Source organism: Melopsittacus undulatus, chromosome 27 (genome assembly GCF_012275295.1).
Source record: "Melopsittacus undulatus isolate bMelUnd1 chromosome 27, bMelUnd1.mat.Z, whole genome shotgun sequence".
Lineage (NCBI taxonomy): Eukaryota > Metazoa > Chordata > Aves > Psittaciformes > Psittaculidae > Melopsittacus > Melopsittacus undulatus.
This window is the reverse complement of record NC_047553.1, coordinates 529,387-555,247: the sequence shown is the minus strand read 5'-3', so window position 1 is coordinate 555,247 and position 25,861 is coordinate 529,387. Positions and strand designations below refer to the sequence as shown.

The 25,861-nt window shown below is 57.7% G+C and overlaps 1 protein-coding gene across 2 annotated transcripts; it reads left to right on the top strand.

Moving 5' to 3' along the window:
- The first annotated feature begins 564 nt into the window (after positions 1 to 564).
- Positions 565 to 25,763, top strand: LOC117437761 (glycogen [starch] synthase, muscle). Of its 2 annotated transcripts, XM_034072380.1 has the most exons (19): positions 565 to 615; positions 2,022 to 2,170; positions 5,586 to 5,767; positions 7,804 to 7,923; positions 8,776 to 8,847; positions 9,893 to 10,032; positions 10,263 to 10,308; positions 12,979 to 13,123; positions 14,500 to 14,617; positions 15,285 to 15,405; positions 16,287 to 16,393; positions 17,162 to 17,221; positions 18,940 to 19,018; positions 20,591 to 20,703; positions 21,618 to 21,745; positions 22,511 to 22,606; positions 23,606 to 23,769; positions 24,118 to 24,198; positions 25,218 to 25,763. In XM_034072380.1, exons 2-19 carry the CDS (start codon positions 2,053 to 2,055, stop codon positions 25,392 to 25,394), a joined length of 2,067 nt encoding a protein of 688 aa, XP_033928271.1. In that variant the 5' UTR covers positions 565 to 615; positions 2,022 to 2,052; the 3' UTR covers positions 25,395 to 25,763. The 2 variants fall into 2 exon arrangements, with proteins under 2 accessions (XP_033928271.1, XP_033928270.1); XM_034072379.1 differs by lacking the exon at positions 10,263 to 10,308 and having other exon boundaries at positions 9,893 to 10,078.
- The last annotated feature ends 98 nt before the right edge of the window (positions 25,764 to 25,861 follow it).

The following is a 25,861-nucleotide window of genomic DNA, read 5'->3' as shown; positions in this document are numbered from 1 at the left end:
CCCAACAGTCTCCCCTTGCCCCATAGCCCCCCCGAGCTGCCCCATAGACGCTGTGCAGCCCCATTAGGCTGCCCCATAGGTGGTCCCCAGCCCCATAGATACTGTGTAGGCCCATTAGGCTGCCCCATAGATACTCCACAACCCCATAACCTGCCCCATAGATGCCCAACACCCTACCCCATAGCCCCCCCGAGCTGCCCCATAGATGCTGTGCAGCCCTATTAGGCTGCCCCATAGATACTCCACAACCCCATAACCTGCCCCATAGGCACCCCATAGCTGCCCCATAGCCACCCCCATAGCCCCAACCTGCCCTTAACTCCCCCATAACCACCCCATGCCCCCCCCATCCCCTCCCCCCGTCGTGGCCCCCCAATCCCCTCCCCCACAGTGGGCGGACCCACTTCCCCCCCCCCATTTGTGGTCCCCCCCGTTGCCCCTTTAAGACCCCTCGCCCCTTTAACCCTCCCCCCCTCCCCTCCCTGCCCCCCCCGTCTGCCCCCCCTCGTCCAATCAGCGCCGGCAGGGGGCGTGGCCTCGGCGGAGGGGGCGGGGCCAGGGGGGCTCCGGGGGGGGGAGGGGTCAGTTTGCGCTCGGCGGAGGGAGCGCGGGGAGGTGAGCGGGGGGGGGAGGGGCAGGGGGGGGGAGGGGCTGGGGGGGGAACCCCCACATGGACCCCCCCCAAGTGGGGGGGGGGGAGACCCCGGAGCCCTCGGGTGGGGGAGGGGAGGTGACCTTGGGGGCACCCGTGGGTGATGGGGGGGGAGGGGGGGGGTTAGTGGTGGGGGAGGTATAGGGGGGGTTATTGGGGTCTATAGGGGGGTTATTGGGGTCTATAGGGGGGTTATTGGGGTCTATGGGGGTGTTGGGGGTGTTATTGGGGTCTATAGGGGTCTATGGGGGGTTATTGGGGTCTATAGGGTGGTTATTGGGGTCTATAGGGGAGGTTGGAGGGGTATTGGGGTGTATGGGGGGGTTATTGGGGTCTATAGGGGGTGTTTGGGGGTTATTGGGTCTATAGGGGGGGTATTGGGGTCTATGGGGGCGTAATTGGGGTCTATAGGGGGTGTTGGGGGGGTTATTGGGGTCTATAGGGGTCTATGGGGGGTTATTGGGGTTTATAGGGGGGTTATTGGGGTCTATAGAGGGGTTATTGGGGTCTGTGGGGGGTGTTGGGGGGGTTATTGGGGTCTATGGGGGGGTTATTGGGGTCTATGGGGGGTTAATTGGGGTCTATGGGGGGTGTTGGGGGGTTATTGGGGTGTATTGGGGGGTATTGGGGTCATTGGGGGGTTATTGGGGTCTATGGGGGGGTTATTGGGGTTTATAGGGGGTATTGGGGGGTTATTGGTGTCTATGGGGGATTATTGGGGTCTATGGGGGGGTTATTGGGGTTTATAGGGGGCATTGGGGGGTTATTGGTGTCTATAGGGGATTATTGGTGTCTATGGGGGGGGTTATTGAGGTCTATAGGGGGCTTATTGGGGTCTATGGGGGGGTTATTGAAGTCTATAGGGGGCTTATTGGGGTCTATGGGGGGGGTCGAGGGGGTTATTGGTGTCTATAGGGTTATTGAGGTCAATAGGGGGTGTTGTGGGGGTTATTGAGGTCTATAGGAGATTATTGGGGTCTATAGGGGTCATTGGTGTCTATAGGTGGTTATTGGTGTCTGTAGGGTGTCCATAGGATGTTATTGGTGTCCATAGGTGCCTATAGGGTGTTACCAGTGTCTATAGGCGTTATAGATGTCCATAGGTGTTTATAGGGCTGTAGGTGCCCCCGTTGCCCCAGGCAGGATGCCCCTGTCCCGTAGTGTTTCCATAGGTGTCTATAGGGTATTATTAATGTCTATAGGGTGTGTGTGACCCCGTCTGACCCCATCTGACCCCATTGCCCCCGCAGGATGCCCCTGTCCCGCAGTGTGTCCATAGGTGTCTATAGGATGCTACTGATGTCTATAGGATGTTATTGGTGTCTATAGGGTATTATTGATGTCTATAGGGTATTATTGGTGTCTATAGGGTGCAGGTGACCCCGTGTGACCCCGGCAGGATGCCCCTGGCCCGCAGTGTGTCTGTGAGTTCCCTACCAGGGTTAGAGGATTGGGGGGGTCCTGGAGCCCCCGAAAACGTCGTCTTGTTCGAGGTGGCCTGGGAGGTGGCCAACAAGGGTGAGCACATATGGGACCCCTATAGACCCCTATGGGACCCCCTATAGAACACTATGGGACCCCTATAGAACCCTATGGGACCCCCCCATAGAACACTATGGGACCCCCCTATAGAACACTATGGGACCCCCCATAGAACCCTATGGGACCCCCATATAGAACCCTATGGGACCCCTATAGAACCCTATGGGACCCCCATATAGAACTCTATGGGACCCCCATATAGAACCCTATGGGACCCCCATATAGAACCCTATGGGACCCCTATAGAACCCTATGGGACCCCTATAGAACCCTATGGGACCCCCATATAGAACTCTATGGGACCCCCATATAGAACCCTATGGGACCCCCATATAGAACCCTATGGGACCCCTATAGAACCCTATGGGACCCCCATATAGAACTCTATGGGACCCCCATATAGAACCCTATGGGACCCCCATATAGACCCCTATGGGACCCCCATATAGAACCCTATGGGACCCCCCTATAGAACACTATGGGACCCCCCTATAGAACACTATGGGACCCCCCTATAGACCCCTATGACCCCCCATAGAGCCCTATGGGACCCCCATATAGAACCCTATGGGAACCCCCATAGAACACTATGGGACCCCCATAGAACCCTATGGGACCCCCATATAGAACCCTATGGGACTCCCCCATTGAACCCTATGGGACCCCCATATAGAACCCTATGGGACCCCCTATAGAACACTATGGGACCCCCCTATAGACCCCTATGACCCCCCATAGAGCCCTATGGGACCCCCATATAGAACCCTATGGGACCCCCATATAGAACCCTATGGGAACCCCCATAGAACACTATGGGACCCCCATAGAACCCTATGGGACCCCCATATAGAACCCTATGGGACTCCCCCATTGAACCCTATGGGACCCCCATATAGAACCCTATGGGACCCCCTATAGAACACTATGGGACCCCCCTATAGACCCCTATGACCCCCCATAGAGCCCTATGGGACCCCCATATAGAACCCTATGGGACCCCCATATAGAACCCTATGGGAACCCCCATAGAACCCTATAGGACCCCCATATAGAACCCTATGGGACTCCCCCATTGAACCCTATGGGACCCCCATATAGAACCCTATGGGACCCCGATATAGAACCCTATGGGACCCCCCCATAGAACACTATGGGACCCCCATTGAACCCTATGGGACCCCTATAGAGCCCTATGGGACCCCCCCCATCCAGACCCCCCCATAGAGCCCTCTTGATAGAACCCTATGGGACCCCCCTATAGAACAATATGGGACCCCCCAGGACCCCCTGACCCCCCCATCCCATCCACACCCCCCCCATAGAACCCTATGGGACCCCCCAAGACCCTTCCAAACCCCCCATAGGACCCCCAGGACCCATAACCCCCCCATAGAACCCTATGGGACCCCCCATTACCCATGACCCCCCCCATATGACCCTATGGGACCCCCCTACCCCATGCCTTGAACTGAGGGGAGGGGCCAGAGCCCCCCAGAGGACTCTGGGATGGGGGGGGATGCCCCAGGGCATTGTGGGATGTGCCCCCCCCCCAGGACAATGTGGGTTGGTCCAGGCCCTGGTGCATCATGGGATCATGGCGGCTTCCAGTGCACTGTGTGTGTGCATGGTGCTCCTGTTGCATTGTGGGATCATGGCGGCCCCCAGTGCAGCAGGGGCCTATGGGCCGATCCAGGTGCATTGTGGGATCATGGTGGCCCCCAGTGTGCAGCAGGGTAATGGCTGCCCCGTTGCATTGTGGGAGCATTGTGGGCCCCATTGAAAGCCAATGGTTGCCCCATTGCACTATGGGATCATGGCGCCCCCCCATTGTACCCCAGCCTATTGGCCTCCCCCATTGCATTGTGGGATCATGGCAGCCCTCATTGCATTATGGGATCATGGCCTCCCCCATTGCACTATGGGACCATGGCAGCCCCTATTGCATTGTAGGATCATGGCTTCCCCCCAGTGCACACTATGTTAATAGCTGCCCCATTGCATTGTGGGTACATGGCAGCCCTCATTGCAAGCTCTTGTCCTCCCCATTGCACTATGTGATCATGGCAGCCCCCATTGTACCCCATTGCCCTATGGGACCATGGGTTCCCTCATTGCTCTATGGGACCATGTCCCCCCAGCCCCACAGCAGCCCCCATTGCATTGTGGGACCATGGCAGTCCCCATTGCTTTATGGGACCATGGTGCCCCCCATTGCCCCCCAGCCTCATGGCAGCCCCTATTGCATTGCAAGCTCTTGTCCTCCCTATTGCCCTATGGGATCATGACACCCCCATTGTACCCCATTCTATTGTCCTCCCCATTGCATTGTGGGTACATGGCAGCCCCCATTGTACCCCATTGCCCTATGGGACCATGTCCCCCCCAGCCCCACAGCCTCATGGCAGCCTCCATTGTACCCCATTCTATTGTCCTCCCCGTTGCCCTATGGGATCATGGCAGCCTCCATTGTACTCCATCCTATTGTCCTCCCCATTGCGCTATGGGACCGTGGGTTCCCCCATTGCCCTATGAGACTATGTCCCCCCCAGCCCCACAGCAGCCCCCATTGCATTGTGGGATCATGGCAGCCCCCATTGTACAATGGGATCATGACACCCCCATTGTACTCCATGCTATTGTCCTCCCCATTGCCCTATGGGACCATGTTGCCCCCCAACCCCACCGCAGCCCCCATTGCATTGTGGGACCATGGCAGTCCCCATTGCCCTATGGGATCATGGTGGCCCCCATTGCCCCCCAGCCCCATGGCAGCCCCCAGTGCCCCATAGCCTCATGGCAGCCCCTATTGCACTATGGGATCATGGCAGCCCCCATTACACTGTGGGATCATGACACCCCCATTGCATTGTGGGTACATGGCAGCCCCCATTGCCCTATGGGATCATGGTGGCCCCCATTGCCCCCCAGCCCCATGGCAGCCTTCATTGCATTGTGGGATCATGGCAGCCCCCATTGCACTATGGGTACATGGCAGCCCCCATTGTACAATGGGATCATGACACCCCCATTGTACTCCATGCTATTGTCCTCCCCATTGCACTATGGGATCACGGCAGCCCCCATTGTACCCCATCCTATTGTCTTCCCCATTGCATTGTGGGTACATGGCAGCCCCCATCACAAGCTCTTGTCCTCCCCATTGCTCTATGGGACCATGGTGTCCCCCATTGTACCCCAGCCTATTGTCCTCCCCGTTGCATTGTGGGATCATGGCAGCCCCCATTGCATTGTTGGACCATGGCAGCCTCCATTGAAAGCTCTTGTCCTCCTCGTTGCACTATGGGATCATGGGTTCCCCCATTGCTCTATGGGATCATGGCGGCCCCCATTGCCCCATAGCCCCACAGCAGCCCCCATATGTCCCCCGCAGTGGGCGGTATCTACACGGTGCTGCAGACCAAGGCTCGGGTGACAGCAGATGAATGGGGTGAGAGCTACATCCTGGTGGGTCCATATGTGGAGAGCAGCGTCCGGACACAGGTGGAGCTGCTGGAGCCGCCGCAGCCGGCGCTGCGCAGGACCCTGGCGGCCATGAACGCGCAGGGGTGCAAGGTGAGGACCCCCCTATGGCTGTGGGTCAGTCCAACCCCCCCCCTCCACCTGCACACATGGGTCAGTCCATTCCCTTCCCCCCCCCTCCCATCTATGGGTCAGTCCATCCCATCCCCCCCCCGCACACATGAACGCGCAGAGGTGTAAGGTGGGGACCCTGCAACATACATGGGGCAGTCCAACCCCCCCCCTCCACACACACACATGGGTCAGTCCATTCACCCCCTGCACACATGAACACGCAGGGGTGTAAGGTGAGACCCTGCAATACACATGGGTCAGTCCATTCACCTGCACCCATGGGTCAGTCCATCCCCCCCAACAACACCTGTGGGTCAGTCCATTCACCCCCCACACACACACATGGGTCAGTCCATCCCACCCCCCTGCACACATGAACACACAGGGGTGCAAGGTGGGACCCCCCAACAACACCTGTGGGTCAGTCCATCCCCCCCCACACACACACATGGATCAGTCCATCAACCCCCCCCCTCCCATCTATGGGTCAGTCCATCCCCCCCCACACACACACATGGATCAGTCCATCAACCCCCCCCTCCCATCTATGGGTCAGTCCATCCCCCCCCCACACCTGCACACATGGGTCAGTCCATTCCCCCCCAACACCTGTGGGTCAGTCCACCCCCCCCCCCAACAACACCTGTAGGTCAGTCCACCCCCCCCCCAACAACACCTGTGGGTCAGTCCATCCCACCCCCCCCCACACACACATGGGTCAGTCCATTCCCACCACCACCACCTATGGGTCCATCCATCCCCCCCCCTGCTGCACACATGGGTCAGTCCATTCTCTTCCCTTCTCCCCCCCCACCTACGGGTCAGTCCATCCCACCCCTCCCCCGTGCACACATGGGTCAGTCCATCCGCCCCCCCCACACACACACATGGGTCAGTCCATTCTCTTCCCTTCCCCCCCCCCACTGCACACATGGGTGGGTCCATTCCCCCCTGTCCTGTACCCATGGGTCAGTCCATTCCCCCCCCCCACACACGGCTCAGTCCCTCCCCTTCCCCTCCCCCCCCCCATCTGGGTGCTCCCCTCCCCCCCCCCCCACGTGGGGGTTATTTTTAGCCCCCCCACCCCCATCTCCCATTACCGGCAATGCTTGGAAAGGTCACGGACTCCCCTCCCCCCACCCCTCCCATCCCCCACCCAACCTAGGGGCTGGGGCCCAGGATGGGGGGGGAGGGGCAATGACCCCAATTTGGGGTTAATTTCACCCATTTTGGGCTGGTTTTGGGGCTATTTGACCCATTTGGGGTATATTTTACCCCATTTAGGGCTTGTTGCACCTGGTTTTGGGGACATCCACCCACTTTTGGGTGTTCTGTCCCCATTTTGGGGCCAGTTAACCCATTTTGGGGTTATTTTACCCATTTTGGCTTTATTGTAGCTGCTTGAAGAAATGAGTCCCATTTTTGGGTTAATTTCACCCATTTTGGGTTATTTTACCCATTTAGGGTTAGTTCACTTAGTTTGGGGCATATTTCACCTGTTTTGGGGACATTAACCCATTGAGGGATGCTGAGCACCCTGGGTACCACTTTAGGGATGCAGGATGCTAAAGGGACCCCATTGAGCTCTATGGGTCCCAGTCTATGGGGCAGCTGCTCCATGTTCTCTATGGGTCCCAGTCTATGGGGCAGCAGCTCCATGTTCTCTATGTGTCCCAGTCTATGGGGCAGCTGCTCCATGTTCTCTATGGGTCCCAGTCTATGGGGCAGCTGCTCCATGTTCTCTATGGGTCCCAGTCTATGGGGCAGCTGCTCCATTGGGGTCTATGTGTCCCAGTCTATGGGGCAGCTGCTCCATTGAGCCCTATGGGTCCCAGTCTATGGGGCAGCAGCTCCATGTTCTCTATGGGTCCCAGTCTATAGGGCAGCAGCTCCATGTTCTCTATGGGTCCCAGTCTATGGGGCAGCCGCTCCATGTTCTCTATGGGGCAGCTGCTCCATTGGGGTCTATGGGTCCCAGTCTATGGGGCAGCAGCTCTATGGGGTCTATGGGGCAGGTGCACTTCGGGCGCTGGCTGATCGAGGGCAGTCCTGCTGTGGTGCTGCTGGATGTGGGAGCCACAGCCTGGAGCCTGGAGCGCTGGAAGGGGGAGCTCTGGGACAGCTGCTCCATTGGGGTCTATGGGTCCCAGTCTATGGGGCAGCTGCTCCATTGAGCCCTATGGGTACCACTTTAGGGATGCAGGATGCTAAAAGGACCCCCATTGAGCGTTGTGGGTACCACTTAAGGGATGCTATAGGGACCTCCATTGAGTGATGCTGAGTGCTCTGGGTACTACTTTAAGGATGTAGGATGCTAAAGGGACCCCATTGAGCGCTCTGGGTACCACTTTAGGGATGCTAAAGGGACCCCATTGAGGGATGCTGAGAGCTCTGGGTACCACTCTATGGATGCAGGATGCTAAAGGTACCCCCACTGAGCGCTGCTGATCGCTGTGGGTACCACTTTAAGGATGCAGGATGCTAAAGGGACCCCATTGAGCCCTATGGGTCCCAGTCTATGGGGCAGCAGCTCCATGTTCTCTATGGGTCCCAGTCTATGGGGCAGCTGCTCCATGTTCCCTATGGGTCCCAGTCTATGGGGCAGCTGCTCCATGTTCTCTATGTGTCCCAGTCTATGGGGCAGCAGCTCCATTGAGCACTATGGGTCCCAGTCTATGGGGCAGCTGCTCCATGTTCTCTATGTGTCCCAGTCTATGGGGCAGCAGCTCCATGTTCTCTATGTGTCCCAGTCTATGGGGCAGCTGCTCCATGCTCTCTATGTGTCCCAGTCTATGGGGCAGCAGCTCCATTGGGGTCTATGGGTCCCAGTCTATGGGGCAGCAGCTCCATTGGGGTCTATGGGGCAGGTGCACTTCGGGCGCTGGCTGATCGAGGGCAGTCCTGCTGTGGTGCTGCTGGATGTGGGAGCCACAGCCTGGAGCCTGGAGCGCTGGAAGGGGGAGCTCTGGGACAGCTGCTCCATTGGGGTCCCCTGGTATGACCGCGAGGCCAATGATGCTGTTCTCTTTGGGTTCCTTGTGGCCTGGTTCCTGGGAGAGGTGGGTATGGGGCCACAATGGGGTCCTATGGGGTCCCTATGGGGTTCCTATGGGGTGAATGGGGTTCACAACGGGGTTTATGGGGTGCCTATGGGGTTTGTGGGGTCTTCAATGGGGTTTATGGTGTTCATAATGGGGTCCTCAGTGGGTTAATGGGGTCTTCAATGGGGTTTGTGGGGTTCACAAGGGGGTTTGTGGGGTCCACAATGGGGTTTATGGGTCCACAGTGGGGTTTATGGGTCCACAGTGGGGTTTATGGGTCCACAGTGGGGTTTATGGGGTCCTCAAGGGGGTGTATTGGGTCCACAAGGGGGTTTATGGGGTCCTCAAAGGGGCTTATGGGGTCCTCAAGGGGGTTTATGGGGTCTTCAATGGGGTTTATGGGGTCCCCAAGGGGGTTTATGGAGCTCCAATGAGGTTTATGGGCCCACATTAGGGGTTTATGGGGTCCACAATGGGGCTTATGGGGTCCTCAATGGGGTTTGTGGGTTCCCTATGGGTTTTATGGGGTCCACAAGGGGGTTTATGGGGTCACAATGAGGTTTATGGGGTCTCCAGTGGGGTTTACGGGGTCCTCTGTGGGGTTTATGGGGTCCTCAAGGGGGTTTATGGGGTCCCCAAGAGGCTTTCAGCCCCCTTAGCATTGCTCCCAGTGTGGTCGCCCCACACTGGGGGTTTGCCCCCATTACCCCCATTACCCCCATTACCCCCATTACCCCCATTACCCCCATCACCCCCATTACCCCATTACCCCATTCCCCCCATTACCCCCATCACCCCCATTACCCCCATTACCCCCATTACCCCCATTACCCCCATTACCCCCATCACCCCCATTACCCCATCACCCCCATCACCCCCATTACCCCATTCCCCCCATTACCCCCATCACCCCCATTACCCCATCACCCCCATCACCCCCATTACCCCCATCACCCCCATTACCCCATTACCCCTTTGTCCCCATTACGCCCATTACCCCATTACCCCATTGATCCCATTGATCCCCATTACCCCATTGATCCCATTACCCCATCCCCCCCAGTTCGCAGCCCAGAGCGAGGACCCCCCCTTCATCGTGGGTCACTTCCACGAGTGGCTCTCGGGGTTGGGGCTGGTCCTGAGCAGAGCCAGGAGACTCCCAGTGGCCACAATCTTCACCACTCATGCGACCCTATTGGGGAGGTACCTGTGTGCTGGGAGCGTGGACTTCTATAACAACCTACACAGTGTGAGCTATGGGCTCTATGGGGTGTATGGGGTATGGGGTGTATGGGGTATGGGGTGTATGGGGTATGGGGTGTATGGGGTATGGGGTGTATGGGGTATGGGGTGTATGGGGTATGGGGTGTATGGGGTATGGGGTGTATGGGGTATGGGGTGTATGGGGTATGGGGTGTATGGGGTATGGGGAGGTACCTGTGTGCTGGGAGCGTGGACTTCTATAACAACCTGCAGAGCGTGAGCTATGGGCTCTATGGGGTGTATGGGGTGTATGGGGTGTATGGGGTATGGGGTGTATGGGGTATGGGGTGTATGGGGTATGGGGTGTATGGGGTATGGGGAGGTACCTGTGTGCTGGGAGCGTGGACTTCTATAACAACCTGCAGAGCGTGAGCTATGGGCTCTATGGGGTGTATGGGGTATGGGGTGTATGGGGTATGGGGTGTATGGGGTATGGGGTGTATGGGGTATGGGGTGTATGGGGTATGGGGAGGTACCTGTGTGCTGGGAGCGTGGACTTCTATAACAACCTGCAGAGCGTGAGCTATGGGCTCTATGGGGTGTATGGGGTATGGGGTGTATGGGGTATGGGGTGTATGGGGTATGGGGTGTATGGGGTATGGGGTGTGTGGGGTATGGGGTGTATGGGGTATGGGGTGTATGGGGTCTGGGGTGTATGGGGTATGGGGTGTATGGGGTGTATGGGGTATGGGGTGTGTGGGGTATGGGGTGTATGGGGTATGGGGAGGTACCTGTGTGCTGGGAGCGTGGACTTCTATAACAACCTGCAGAGCGTGAGCTATGGGCTCTATGGGGTGTATGGGGTATGGGGTGTATGGGGTATGGGGTGTATGGGGTATGGGGTGTATGGGGTATGGGGTGTATGGGGTGTATGGGGTATGGGGTGTATGGGGTATGGGGTGTATGGGTATGGGGAGGTACCTGTGTGCTGGGAGCGTGGACTTCTATAACAACCTGCACAGTGTGAGCTATGGGCTCTATGGGGTGTATGGGGTATGGGGTGTATGGGGTATGGGGTGTATGGGGTATGGGGTGTATGGGGTGTATGGGGTATGGGGTGTATGGGGTATGGGGTGTATGGGGTATGGGGTGTATGGGGTGTGGGGTGTATGGGGTATGGGGTGTGTGGGGTATGGGGTGTATGGGGTATGGGGTGTATGGGGTGTATGGGGTATGGGGTGTATGGGGTATGGGGTGTATGGGGTATGGTGTGTATGGGGTATGGGGTATGGGGTGTATGGGGTATGGGGAGGTACCTGTGTGCTGGGAGCGTGGACTTCTATAACAACCTGCAGAGCGTGAGCTATGGGGTCTATGGGGTGTATGGGGTATGGGGTGTATGGGGTATGGGGTGTATGGGGTATGGGGAGGTACCTGTGTGCTGGGAGCGTGGACTTCTATAACAACCTGCAGAGCGTGAGCTATGGGCTCTATGGGGTGTATGGGGTATGGGGTGTATGGGGTCTATGGGGTGTATGGGGTATGGGGTGTATGGGGTATGGGGAGGTACCTGTGTGCTGGGAGCGTGGACTTCTATAACAACCTGCAGAGCGTGAGCTATGGGCTCTATGGGGTGTATGGTGTATGGGGTGTATGGGGTATGGGGTGTATGGGGTATGGGGTGTATGGGGTGTATGGGGTATGGGGTGTATGGGGTATGGGGTGTATGGGGTGTATGGGGTATGGGGTGTATGGGGTATGGGGTGTGTGGGGTATGGGGTGTATGGGGTATGGGGTGTATGGGGTATGGGGTGTGTGGGGTATGGGGTGTATGGGGTATGGGGTGTATGGGGTGTATGGGGTATGGGGTGTATGGGGTATGGGGTGTATGGGGTATGGGGTGTATGTGGTGTATGGGGTATGGGGTGTATGGGGTATGGGGGGTATGGGGTATGGGGTGTATTGGGTATGGGGTGTATGGGGTATGGGGTGTATGGGGTATGGGGTGTATGGGGTATGGGGTGTATGGGGTCTATGGGGTGTGTGGGGTATGGGGTGTATGGGGTATGGGGTGTATGGGGTATGGGGTGTATGGGGTGTATGGGGTATGGGGTGTATGGGGTATGGGGTGTATGGGTATGGGGTGTATGGGGTATGGGGTGTATGGGGTATGGGGAGGTACCTGTGTGCTGGGAGCGTGGACTTCTATAACAACCTGCAGAGCGTGAGCTATGGGCTCTATGGGGTGTATATAGGATCTATGGGGTATGGGGTGTGGGATATGGCTCCTATGGGGTTACTTATGGATCCGGGCGTCATTTATGGGTCCTGTGGGGTCACTTATGGGTCTGGGGGGGTCTTGTGTGTGTCCGGGGTCACGTGTGTGTCCAGGGGTCACATGTGTGTCCGGGTGTCACGTGTCCCCGGAGTCACATGTGGGTCCGGGGGTCACGTGTGTGTCAGGGGTCACGTGTGTGTCTGGGGTCACGTGTGTGTCCGGGGGTCACGTGTGTGTCTGGGGTCACATGTGTGTCCGGGGGTCATGTGTGGGTCTGTGGGTCACTTATGGCTCCTATGAGGTTACTTATGAGTCCTATGGGGTCACTTGTGGGTCTGGGGGTCACATGTGTGTCCTGGGGTCATGTGTGTGTCCAGGGTCACTTATGGCTCCTATGGGGTCACGTGAGTATCGGTGGTCACGTGTGTCATGTGTCCCCGGTGTCACGTGTGTGTCCGGTGGTCACGTGTCCCTGGTGTCAGGTGTGTGTCCTGTGTCACGTGTGTCCCCGGTGTCACGTGTGTCCCTGGTGGTCACGTGTGTCTCCAGTGGTCATGTGTCCCCGGTGTCACGTGTGTGTCCTGTGTCATATGTGTGTCCTGTGTCACGTGTGTCCCCGTTGGTCACGTGTCCCCGTTGGTCACGTGCCCCCGCTGTCACGTGCTCAGTTTGACGTGGACAAGGAGGCCGGCGAGCGGCAGATCTATCACCGGTACTGCCTGGAGCGCGCGGCCGCTCACTGTGCTCACGTGCTCACCACCGTGTCCCACGTGACCGCGGCCGAGGCCGAGCACCTGCTCAAGCGCAAGCCTGGTGCGTGCCGGCAGGGGGCGCTATGGGGTCCCTATGGGTTCTATGGGTTCTATGGGGTCCTATGGGTCCTAGGGGGTTGTTATGGGTCCAGTGGGGTTAATATGGGTCCTATGGGGTTCCTGTGGTTCCTATGGGGTTCCTATGGGTCCAATGGGGTTAATATGGGTCCTATGGGGCCTGTGGGTCCTGTGGTGTTGCTATGGGTCCTATGTGGTCTCTATGGGTCCTAATGGGTTTCTATGGTTCCTATGGGTCCTATGGGTCCTAATGGGTTTCTATGGGTCCTATGGGTCCTATGAGTTTCTATGGGTCCTATGGGGTTCTATGGGTCCTATGGGTCCTATGGGGTTGCTATGAGGGCCTATGGGGTCCTATGGGTCCTATGGGGCTGCTATGGGTCCCCTAGGGGGCGCTATGGGTCCTATGGGGGTCCTATGGGTCCTGTGGGTCTTATGGGGTTCTTATGGGTCCTATGGGTTCTATGGGTCTTATGGGTCCCCTAGGGGGGCGCTATGGGTCCTATGGGGGTTCTATGGGTCCTAATGGGTTTCTATGGGTCCTATGGGGTCCTATAGGGGTCCTATGGGTCCAATGGGTCCTATGGGGGTCCTATGGGTCCTATGGGGGTCCTATGGGTCCTAATGGGTCCTATGGGTCCTATGTGGTCCTATGGGGGTCCTGTGGGTCCTATGGGTCCTATGGGGTTCCTATGGGGTTCTTATGGGTCCTATGGGGTCTTATGGGTCCTAAGGGGTCCCTATGGGTCCTGTGGGGTCGCTATGGGTCCTGTGGGGGTTCCTATGGGTCCTATGGGGTTCCTGTGGGTTCTATGGGGCTCCTATGTGGGTCCTATGGGTCCTATGGGGGTCCTATGGGGTCCTATGGGTCCTATGGGTCCTATGGGGTTCTTATGGGTCCTATGGGGTTGCTATGGGTCCTATGGGGTTGCTATGGGTCGTATGGGGTTGCTATGGGTCGTATGGGGTTCCTATGGGTTCTATGGTGTTGCTATGGGTCCTGTGGGGTCCTATGGGGCCTATGGGGTCCTATGGGGTTCCTATGGGGTTCTTATGGGTCCTATGGGTCCTATGGAGTTGCTATGGGTCCTATGGGGTTCCTATGGTCCCTATAGGAGATCCCTATAGCCCCTGTGGGAGATTTCTATAGCCGTTATGGGGGTCCTATAGCCCTTATGGGAGGTTCCTATAGCCTCTATGGGAATCTCTATAGCCCCCATAGGAGGTCTCCATAGCCTCTATGGGGGTCCCTGTAGCCCCTATGGGGGTCCTTATAGCCCCTATAGGAGCTCCCTACAGCCCCCACGTACCCCCCACCCCCCCCATAGGGACCCCATTGACCCCCCCTGTGCCCCCCAGATCTGGTGACCCCCAACGGGCTCAACGTGCGCAAGTTCTCAGCCATGCACGAGTTCCAGAACCTGCATGCACAGAGCAAGGCCAGAGTGCAGGAGTTCGTGCGGGGACACTTCTATGGGTCAGTGCAAGGGGATGGGGGGGGCTATGGGGATATGGAGGCTATGGGGATATTGGGGCTGTGGGGCTGGGGGGGGTATGGGAATGGGGGCTTATAGGGATATGGGGGCTGTGGGGCTGGGTGGTCTATGGGGCTGGGGGGGGCTATGGGGATATGGGGGCTATGGGGCTGGGGGGTTGTGGGGCTGGGGTGGGATATGGGGCTGGGGTGTCAATGGGGCTGGGGGGTCTGTGGGGCTGGGGGGGGTCTATGGGGCTGGGGGAGGCTGTGGGGCTGGGGGAGGCTATGGGGATATGGGAGCTATGGGGATATGGGGCTGGGGGGTCTATAGGTCTGGGGGGGCTGTGGGGCTGGGGGGGGTCTATAGGTCTGGGGGGGGCTGTGGGGCTGGGGGGGCCACTTCTATGGGACAGTGCTGGGGGAAGTGCTACGGGGCTGGTGGGGGTCTATGGGGCTGGGGGGGCTATGGGGGTGGGTTATGGGGATATGGGGGCTATGGAGCTGGGGGGGGCAGAGGGGTTGGGAGAGACCAAAGGGGCCATTGGGGTGTGGATGTGGGTCCATGAGGTGGATGTGGGGCAATGGGGGCGGCTATGGGGGGGGGGGGTTATGGGGCTATGGGGGCTATGGGTTGTGGGGCTGGTGCCCCATGGTCGGGTCCCTGCAGGCACCTGGACTTCGATCTGGACAAGACTCTTTTCTTCTTCATCGCTGGACGTTATGAGTTCTCCAACAAAGGAGCTGATGTGTTCCTGGAGGCTCTGGCCAGGCTCAACTACCTGCTCAGGGTGGGAGATGGGATAGGGGAGAGGGGATATGGGGATATAGGATATGGGATACGGGATAGGGAATATGGGGTATATGGGAGATGGGGTATGGGATATGGGGATATGGGATAGGGGATGGGGATGGGGATGGGAAAGGGATATGGGAGATGGGATGGGGAGAGGGGATACGGGATAGGGGATATGGGATATAGGATATGGGATGGGGATGGGGATGGGAGCAGGATAAGGGATGAGATGGGACAAGGATATGGGATGGGATGGAATGGGAGACGGATAAAGGATGGAATAGGAGGGGGATAAGGGATAGGATAGAATAGGAGGGACATATGGGATGGAATGGAATAGGAGAGGGAGATGGAATGAGAGAAGGATAAGGAATGGGATGGGAGAGGAAGATGGGATAGGATGGAATGGGAGAGGGAGATGGAATGGGAGACAGATAAGGGATGGGATGGAATAGGAGGGGAATATGGGATGGGATGGGAGACGGATAAGGGATGGGATGGGGATGGGATGGAATAGGAGAGGGATAATGGATGGGGTGGGAGAGGGGAATAAGGGATGGAATAGGAGGGGGATAAAGGACAGGATTGGATTGGAGAGGGATATGGGATGGGAATGGGGATGGGAGAGAGATATGGGATGGAATAGAAAAGGGATAATGGATGAGGATAAGGGATGGGATGGATGGGATGAGGATGGTTCAGGTGCATGTGGGGTGTAGGGGCAGAGATGGGAGCAAATGGGACACAGGGAAGAGATGGGGGGGGCAGATGATGGGGATGTGGGGGGGGCAGGGGGAGCTGGGGGGGCCCTGTGGACCACATGACCCCCTTGTGGACCACATGACCCCCCTGGTGACCACGTGACCCCCGGTGCAGGTGAACGGCAGCGAGGTGACGGTTGTAGCTTTCTTCATCATGCCGGCGAGAACCAACAACTTCAATGTGGAGTCACTGAAGGGGCAGGCGGTGCGGAAACAGCTGTGGTGAGACACTGAAAACACATGAAAACACCCCAAAAACACACCCAAAACACACACCCTGAAACACCTGAAACACCCGAAAACACACTGAAACACACTGAAACACACTGAAACAGCTGTGGTGAGAGATACAGCACACTGAAACACACTGAAACACACCAAAACAGCCCAAAAACACCCTGAAACACACTGAAACAGCTGTGGTGAGAGCACAACACACCCTGAAACAGCATGAAATACACCCAAAACACACTGAAACACACCCAAAACAGCTGTGGTGAGAGATACAGCACCCTGAGAACACACCAAAAACACCCTGAAAACACCTGAAACACACCCAAAACACCCGAAAACACACCGAAAACAGCCCAAAAACACACTGAAACACACTGAAACAGCTCTGGTGAGAGGCACTGCACACCAAAAACACCATGAAACACACTGAAAACAGCCCAAAAACACCCTGAAAACACACCAAAAACACCCTGAAACACACCGAAAACACTCTGAAAACACCCTGAAACACCCAAAACACCCTGAAACACCTCAAAAACACGCTGAAACACCCCAAAACACCCCAAAAATACCACAAACACACCTAAAATACCCCAAAACACCCCAAAATACCCAAAACCACCCTGAACACACCCAGAATACCCCGAAACACCCCCAAAATACCCTGAAACACACCCAAAATACACCAAAATACCCCAAAATGCCCCAAAACGCCCTAACCCCCCCCCGACCCATCTGACCCCCCCATTCCCACAGGGACACGGCCAATGCTGTCAAGGAGAAGTTTGGGAAGAAGCTCTATGAGTCTCTGCTGGTGTGAGGACCCCAAACCCCCCCCCAGATAATGGGATTGACCCATCCCAACCCCCCCCGGATAATGGGATTGCCCCATCCCAACCCCCCCCGGGACACTGGGATTGACCCATCCCAATCCCAAACCCCCCCCAGACACTGGGATTGACCCATCCCAACCCCCCCCCCCGGACACTGGGATTGACCCATCCCAACCCCCCCCAGACACTGGGATTGACCCATCCCAATCCCAACCCCCCCCCGGACACTGGGATTGACCCATCCCAGTCCCAACCCCCCCCGGACACTGGGATTGACCCATCCCAACCCCCCCTGGACACTGGGATTGACCCATCCCAACCCCCCCCAGACACTGGGATTGACCCATCCCAATCCCAACCCCCCCCCCCTGGACACTGGGATTGACCCATCCCAACCCCCCCCGGACACTGGGATTGACCCATCCCAATCCCAACCCCCCCTGGACACTGGGATTGACCCATCCCAACCCCCCCCGGATAATGGGATTGACCCATCCCAATCCCAACCCCCCCCCTGGACACTGGGATTGACCCATCCCAACCCCCCCTGGACACTGGGATTGACCCATCCCATATCCCAATCCCATTTCCCAACCCCCCCCCAGACACTGGGATTGACCCATCCCAATCCCAACCCCCCCCCGGACACTGGGATTGACCCATCCCAACCCCCCCCTGGACACTGGGATTGACCCATCCCAATCCCAACCCCCCCCTGGATAATGGGATTGACCCATCCCAACCCCCCCCGGACACTGGGATTGACCCATCCCAACCCCCCCCATGGACACTGGGATTGACCCATCCCAACCCCCCCAGACACTGGGATTGACCCATCCCAACCCCCCCCTGGACACTGGGATTGACCCATCCCAACCCCCCCCCTGGACACTGGGATTGACCCATCCCAATCCCAACCCCCCCCCCCCGGACACTGGGATTGACCCATCCCAACCCCCCTATGGACACTGGGATTGACCCATCCCAACCCCCCTATGGACACTGGGATTGACCCATCCCAACCCCCCCCCGGACACTGGGATTGACCCATCCCATTCCCAATCCCATATCCCAACCCCCCCCCAGACACTGGGATTGACCCATCCCAACCCCCCCCCTCGGATAATGGGATTGACCCATCCCAACCCCCCCTTGGACACTGGGATTGACCCATCCCAACCCCCCCCCGGATAATGGGATTGACCCATCCCAACCCCCCCCCTGGATACTGGGATTGACCCATCCCAACCCCCCCCCGGATAATGGGATTGACCCATCCCAACCCCCCCCGGACACTGGGATTGACCCATCCCAACCCCCCCCAGACACTGGGATTGACCCATCCCAATCCCATTTCCCAACCCCCCCTCAGACACTGGGATTGACCCCCCCCCTTTATCCCAATCCCATTTCCCAACCCCCCCCCATCCCATATCCCATTTCCCAACCCCCCTGGACACTGGGATTGACCCCCCCCCCATATCCCATCCCAATCCCATATCCCAACCCCCAATGGACACTGGGATTGACCCCCCCCCCATATCCCATCCCAATCCCATATCCCAACCCCCCTGGACACTGGGATTGACCCCCCCCCCCATATCCCATCCCAATCCCATATCCCAACCCCCAATGGACACTGGGATTGACCCCCCCCCATCCCATATCCCATATCCCAATCCCATTTCCCATCATTCCCAGTGGGAACCTCCCGGACATGAACAAGATGCTGGACAGGGAGGACTTCACCATGATGAAACGTGCCATATTTGCCACACAGGTAGGGTCACACTGGGGTATGGGGTGGATATAGGGATGGGGATATAGGGATGGGGGATGGAGAGATATAGGGATGTGGGATGGGGGATATAGGGATATAGGGATGGGGGATGTAGGGATGGGGGATATAGGGATATAGGGATGGGGGATGTAGGGATGTAGGGATGGGGCATGGAGGGATGAGGGATGTAGGGATATAGGGATGGGGGATGTAGGGATGGGGGATGGGGGATATAGGGATATAGGGATATAGAGATGGGGGATGGAGGGATATAGGGATGGGGGATGTAGGGATGGGGATATAGGGATATAGGGATGTAGGGATGGGGGATGGAGAGATGGGGATATAGGGATATAGGGATGTAGGGATATAGGGATGGGGGATGTAGGGATGGGGGATGGAGGGATGGGGGATGCAGGCTCATGGATATGGGGTGTGGATATGGGATATGGATACAGGATGTGGATATGGGATATGGATATGGGATGTGAATATGGGATATGGATATGGGATGTGAATATGGGATATGGATATGGGATATGAATACGGGATATTGATATGGGATGTGGTTATGGGATGTGGTTATGGGATGTGGGTATGGGATGTGGTTATGGGATGTTATGGGATGTTATGGGATGTGGTTATGGGATGTGGTTATGGGACGTGGTTATGGGCTGTGGTTATGGGATGTGGTTATGGGATGTGGTTATGGGATGTGGATATGGGATGTGGTTATGGGATGTTATGGGATGTGGTTATGGGATGTGGTTATGGGATATTATGGGATGTGGTTATGGGATGTGGTTATGGATGTGGTTATGGGATGTGGTTATGGGATGTGGTTATGGGATGTGGATATGGGATGTGGTTATGGGATGTGGTTATGGGATGTGGTTATGGGATGTGGATATGGGATGTGGTTATGGGATGTGGTTATGGGATGTGGATATGGGATGTGGTTATGGGATGTGGTTATGGGATATGGATACAGGATGTGGTTATGGGATGTGGATATGGGATGTGGTTATGGGATGTGGATATGGGATGTGGTTATGGGATGTGGTTATGGGATGTGGTTATGGGATGTGGTTATGGGATGTGGTTATGGGATGTGGATATGGGATGTGGTTATGGGATGTGGTTATGGGATGTGGTTATGGGATGTGGATATGGGATGTGGTTATGGGATGTGGTTATGGGATGTGGATATGGGATGTGGATATGGGATGTGGTTATGGGATGTGGTTATGGGATGTGGTTATGGGATGTGGTTATGGGATGTGGATATGGGATGTGGTTATGGGATGTGGTTATGGGATGTGGTTATGGGATGTGGATATGGGATGTGGTTATGGGATGTGGTTATGGGATGTGGTTACGGGATGTGGTTACGGGATGTGGTTACGGGATGTGGTTATGGGATGTGGTTATGGGATGTGGATATGGGATGTGGTTATGGGATGTGGTTATGGGATGTGGTTATGGGATGTGGATATGGGATGTGGTTATGGGATATTATGGGATGTGGTTATGGGATGTGGTTATGGGATGTGGTTATGGGATGTCCCACAGCGTCAGTCCTTCCCCCCCGTGTGCACACACAACATGCTGGACGATGCCACTGATCCCATCCTGACCACGATCCGGCGCATTGGGCTCTTCAACAGCAGCAACGACAGGGTCAAGGTGACACAGGGACATGGGGGGGGGTCCGGGGGGGTACATGGGGGGTCCATGGGGGGTCCATGGGGGGGTCCATGGGGGTACATGGGGGGTTCATGGGGGGTACATGGGGGGATACATGGGGGGTACATGGGGGGTAAATGGGGGCTCCATGGGGGGGTACATGGGGGGTACATGGGGGGTACATGGGGGGTACATGGGGGGGTCTATGGGGGGTACATGGGGGGTACATGGGGGGGGACATGGGGGGTACATGGGGGGTACATGGGGGGCTCAATGGGGGGTTCCATGGGGGGTCCATGGGGGGTCTATGGGGGGTACATGGGGGGGTACATGGGGGGTCCATGGGGGGTCCATGGGGGTATATGGGGGGGTCCATAGGGGGGTCTATGGGCGGTACATGGCGGGTACATGGGGGGTCCATGGGGGGGTCCATGGGGGGTTACATGGGGGGGTACATGGGGGGGTACATGGGGGGGTCCATGGGGGGTACATGGGGGGTCCATGGGGGGTACATGGGGGGGTACATGGGGGGGTCCATGGGGGGTCCATGGGGGTCCATGGGGGGTCTATGGGGGGTACATAGGGGGGTCCATTGGGGGTACATGGGGGGGTACATGGGGGGTACATGGGGGGTACATGGGGGGTATATGGGAGGGTACATGGGGGGTACATGGGGGGTCCATGGGGGTCCATGGGGGGTACATGGGGGGTCCATGGGGGTCCATTGGGGGGTACATGGGGGGTCTATGGGGAGTACATGGGGGGTACATGGGGGGGGGGTACATGGGGGGGTCCATGGGGGGTATATGGGGGGATCCATGGGGGTCTTATGGGCTCCCAGATGTGCTCTGGACACCCCAGATGTGCTCTGGACACCCCAGTTGTGACCAGTTCTCCCCTCCCCCCCCCCCCCGATCATCTTCCACCCTGAGTTCCTGTCCTCCACCAGTCCCCTCCTGCCTGTGGACTATGAGGAGTTCGTCAGGGGCTGCCACTTGGGGGTCTTCCCATCCTACTATGAGCCCTGGGGCTACACCCCCGGTAAGGACCCATTGGGGGGGGGGGGTTCCCCTTAACCCCCATAGGGGGTCCCCATCACCCCCATAGGGGGTCCCCATCACCCTCATGGGGGTCCCCATCACCCCCATAGGGGTCCCCAACACCCCCAAAGGGGTCCCCAACACCCCCAAAGGGGTCCCCATCACCCCCATAGGGGGTCCCCATCACCCCCACAAGGGGTCCCCATCAGCTCCATAGGGGGTCCCCAACACCCCCAAAGGGGGTCCCCATCAGCTCCATAGGGGGTCCCCAACACCCCCAAAGGGGGTCCCCGTCAGCTCCATAGGGGGTCCCCATCACCCCCATAGGGGGTCCCCATCACCCCATAGGGGGTCCCCATCACCCCCATAGGGGGTCCCCAACACCCTCATAGGGGGTCCCCAACACCCCCACAGGGGTCCCCATCACCCTCATAGGGGGTCCCCATCACCCCCATAGGGGGTCCCCAACACCCCTATTGGGGGTCCCTATCACCCCCATATGGTGTCCCCAACACCCCCATAGGGGGTCCCCATCACCCCCATAGGGGGTCCCCAACACCCCCATAGGGGGTCCCCAACACCCCCATTGGGGGTCCCTATCACCCCCATATGGTGTCCCCAACACCCCCATATGGTGTCCCCAACACCCCCACAGGGGGTCCCCAACACCCCCATAGAGGGTCCCCATCACCGCCATTGGGGGTCCCCATCACCCCCATAGGTACCCGAGGACCCCCCCCCATAACCCCCCATTGCTGCCCCATAGCTGAGTGCACGGTCATGGGCATCCCCAGTGTCTCCACCAACCTCTCTGGGTTCGGGTGCTTCATGGAGGAGCACATCGCAGACCCCTCGGCCTATGGTCAGTGGGGGGCAATGGGGGCAATGGGGGCAATGGGGGGCAATGGGGGCAATGGGGGATGGGGATGGGGGGGGGTCACCCCGTGTCCATTATGATGGGTCCTGGGGGTCTGTGTTGTTTTGGGTGCTCTCTGTTCCCTTGCCCCAACCCCCCTATATCCCATATCCCCATACCCCATATCTCCATATTCCATATCCCTGTATTCTATACTCCTATATCTCCATATCCCTATATCCTCATGTCCCATACCTCATATCCCATATTGCCATATCCCACATCCCTATATCCCCATATCCCATATACCCCATATCCCATATATTTCATATGCCATACCCCACATCCCATATCCCATACCTTGTACTCCATATCCCATATCCTATACCCCATATCCCATGTCCCATATACCCCATATCCCGTATCCCATACCCCATATTCCATACCCCATATCCCATATCCCATACCCCATATCCCATACCCCATACCCTGTACTCCATATCCCATATCCTATACCCCATATCCCATATACCCCATATCCCATATCCCATATACCCCATATCCCGTATCCCATACCCCATATTCCATACCCCATACCCCATATTCCATACCCCATATCCCATACCCCATATCCCATATCCCATATACCCATATCATGTATCCCATACCCTGTACTCCATATCCCATATCCCATATCCTATACCCCATATCCCATATACCCGTATCCCATACCCCATATTCCATACCCCATACCCCATATTCCATATCCCATACCCCATATCCCATATCCCATATCTCATACCCCATATCCCATACCCCATATCCCATACCCCATACCCCACACCCCACCCACCCCATACCCCATACCCCATACACCCCACATACCCCATATACCCCATGTACCCCATACATCCCATTCCCCACACACCCCATACCCCATACCCCATATACCCCATATACCCATATACCTCACACCCCACACCCCATATACCCCCTGTCCCGCAGGTATCTACATCGTGGACCGCCGGTTCCGCGCCCCAGAGGAGTCCTGTGCTCAGCTGACCTCGTTCCTATATGGGTTCTGCCAGCAGAGCAGGAGGCAGCGCATTGTACAGCGGAACCGGACCGAGCGCCTGTCCGACCTGCTGGACTGGAAGTACCTGGGACGGGTCAGTGGGTGTATGGGGTGTATGGGGTGTATGGGGTACATGGGGTGTATGGGGTGTATGGGGTGTATGGGGTATATGGGGTGTATGGGGTGTATGGGGTATATGGGGTATATGGGGTGTATGGGGTGTATGGGGTGTATGGGGTATATAGGGTGTATGGGGTAAGGGGGGCAGCGCATTGTACAGCGGAACCGGACCGAGCGCCTGTCCGACCTGCTGGACTGGAAGTACCTGGGACGGGTCAGTGGGTATATGGGGTGTATGGGGGTATATGGGGGCTATAGGGGGTGTATAGGGGGTATAGGGGGTATTGGGGTATCTGACCCCCCCATTCACTCCCCCCCCCAGTATTACACCTTCGCTCGCCGCATGGCTCTGGCCAAAGCCTTTCCTGAGAACTTCACCTATGAGCCCCCTGAGGCTGCAGCTGTGAGTGTGGGACACATATCCCATGTCCATGTATCCCATATCCATATATCCCCGTGTCCCCTATCCCATATCCCTATGTCCCAGATCCTGTGCCCCATCCCCATCCCCCCCACCCCATTCCCACTCTCCTGCCCCATTGCAGGGGTTCCGGTACCCTGGCCCGGCCTCGGTGGCCCCATCCCCATACCCCATATCCCACACCCAGTGACCCCACACCCCATACTCCATATCCCCATCCCCATTGCAGGGTTTCCGGTACCCCCGCCCAGCCTTGGTGCCCCCGTCCCCATACCCCATATCCCCATACCCCACACCCCATACCCCATATCCCATATCCCCATTACAGGGTTTCCGGTACCCTCGCCCGGCCTCGGTGCCCCCGTCCCCATACCCCATACCCCATATCCCATACCCCATACCCTGTATCCCATAACCCATACCTTGTATCCCATTGTAGGGTTTCCGGTACCCCCACCCGGCCTCGGTGCCCCCGTCCCCATACCCCATATCCCATACCCCCTATCCCACACCCAGTGACCCCATACCCCATATCCCATACCCTGTATCCTATAGGGTTTCCGGTACCCCCGCCCGGCCTCGGTGCCCCCGTCCCCATACCCCATATCCCATATCCCATACCCTGTATCCTATAGGGTTTCCGGTACCCTCGCCCAGCCTCGGTGCCCCCGTCCCCATACCCCACACCCCATATCCCATACCCTATATCCCATAACCCATACACCCCATATCCCATATCCTATAGGGTTTCCGGTACCCTCGCCCGGCCTCGGTGCCCCCGTCCCCATACCCCATATCCCACACCCCATACCCTGTATCCCATATCCCATACCCTATATCCTATATCCTATAGGGTTTCCGGTACCCTCGCCCGGCCTCGGTGCCCCCGTCCCCATACCCCACACCCCATACCCCATATCCCACACCCCATACCCCACATACCCCACACCCCATACCCCATACCCAGTGACCCCATACACCCCATACCCTATATCCTATAGGGTTTCCGGTACCCTCGCCCGGCCTCGGTGCCCCCGTCCCCGTCCCTGTCCCGTCTCTCCAGCCCCAGGCACAGTGATGAAGAGGATGAACGTTATGATGAGGAGGAAGAGGCAGCCAAGGACAGAGCCAACATCCGGCGCCCCCCGAGCCCCCCGGGGCTGCCCACCCGGAACTGACCCCCCCCCTCCTGCCGCACATGGTACAGCCCAACCCAAGTGTGGCTCAATACATGGATCCTACCATTACCCTGGGGGGGGGGTTTGGGGTGTACCCACCTCTGTCTGCCCCACAGCACTCAGGCTCAGCCCCATAGATATAAAGGGGGTTTGGGGTGTCCTCTATCCCCCCCCTCCATCACCTCAATGCCTTCACAGTGCCTGGGCTCAGCCCCACAGCAGAATGGGGAGCCCCATATCCCAAAGAGGGGGGGGGATATGGGGCAGCCCCATATACACACACTCCACCCCACAAGTGTGGGTCCGGGGGGGACCCCACATCCGTCCGTCCCCCCCCGGCACATGGATAATAAAGGTGCTTCACACCCACCCCAATGCCTGGGTCTATGGGGGGGGGGTGTGATTTTAGGGGTCCCCCCCAACCCCCAAGTGTGGGGCTGCTTGGGGGGGTACAAAATGGGTCAGGT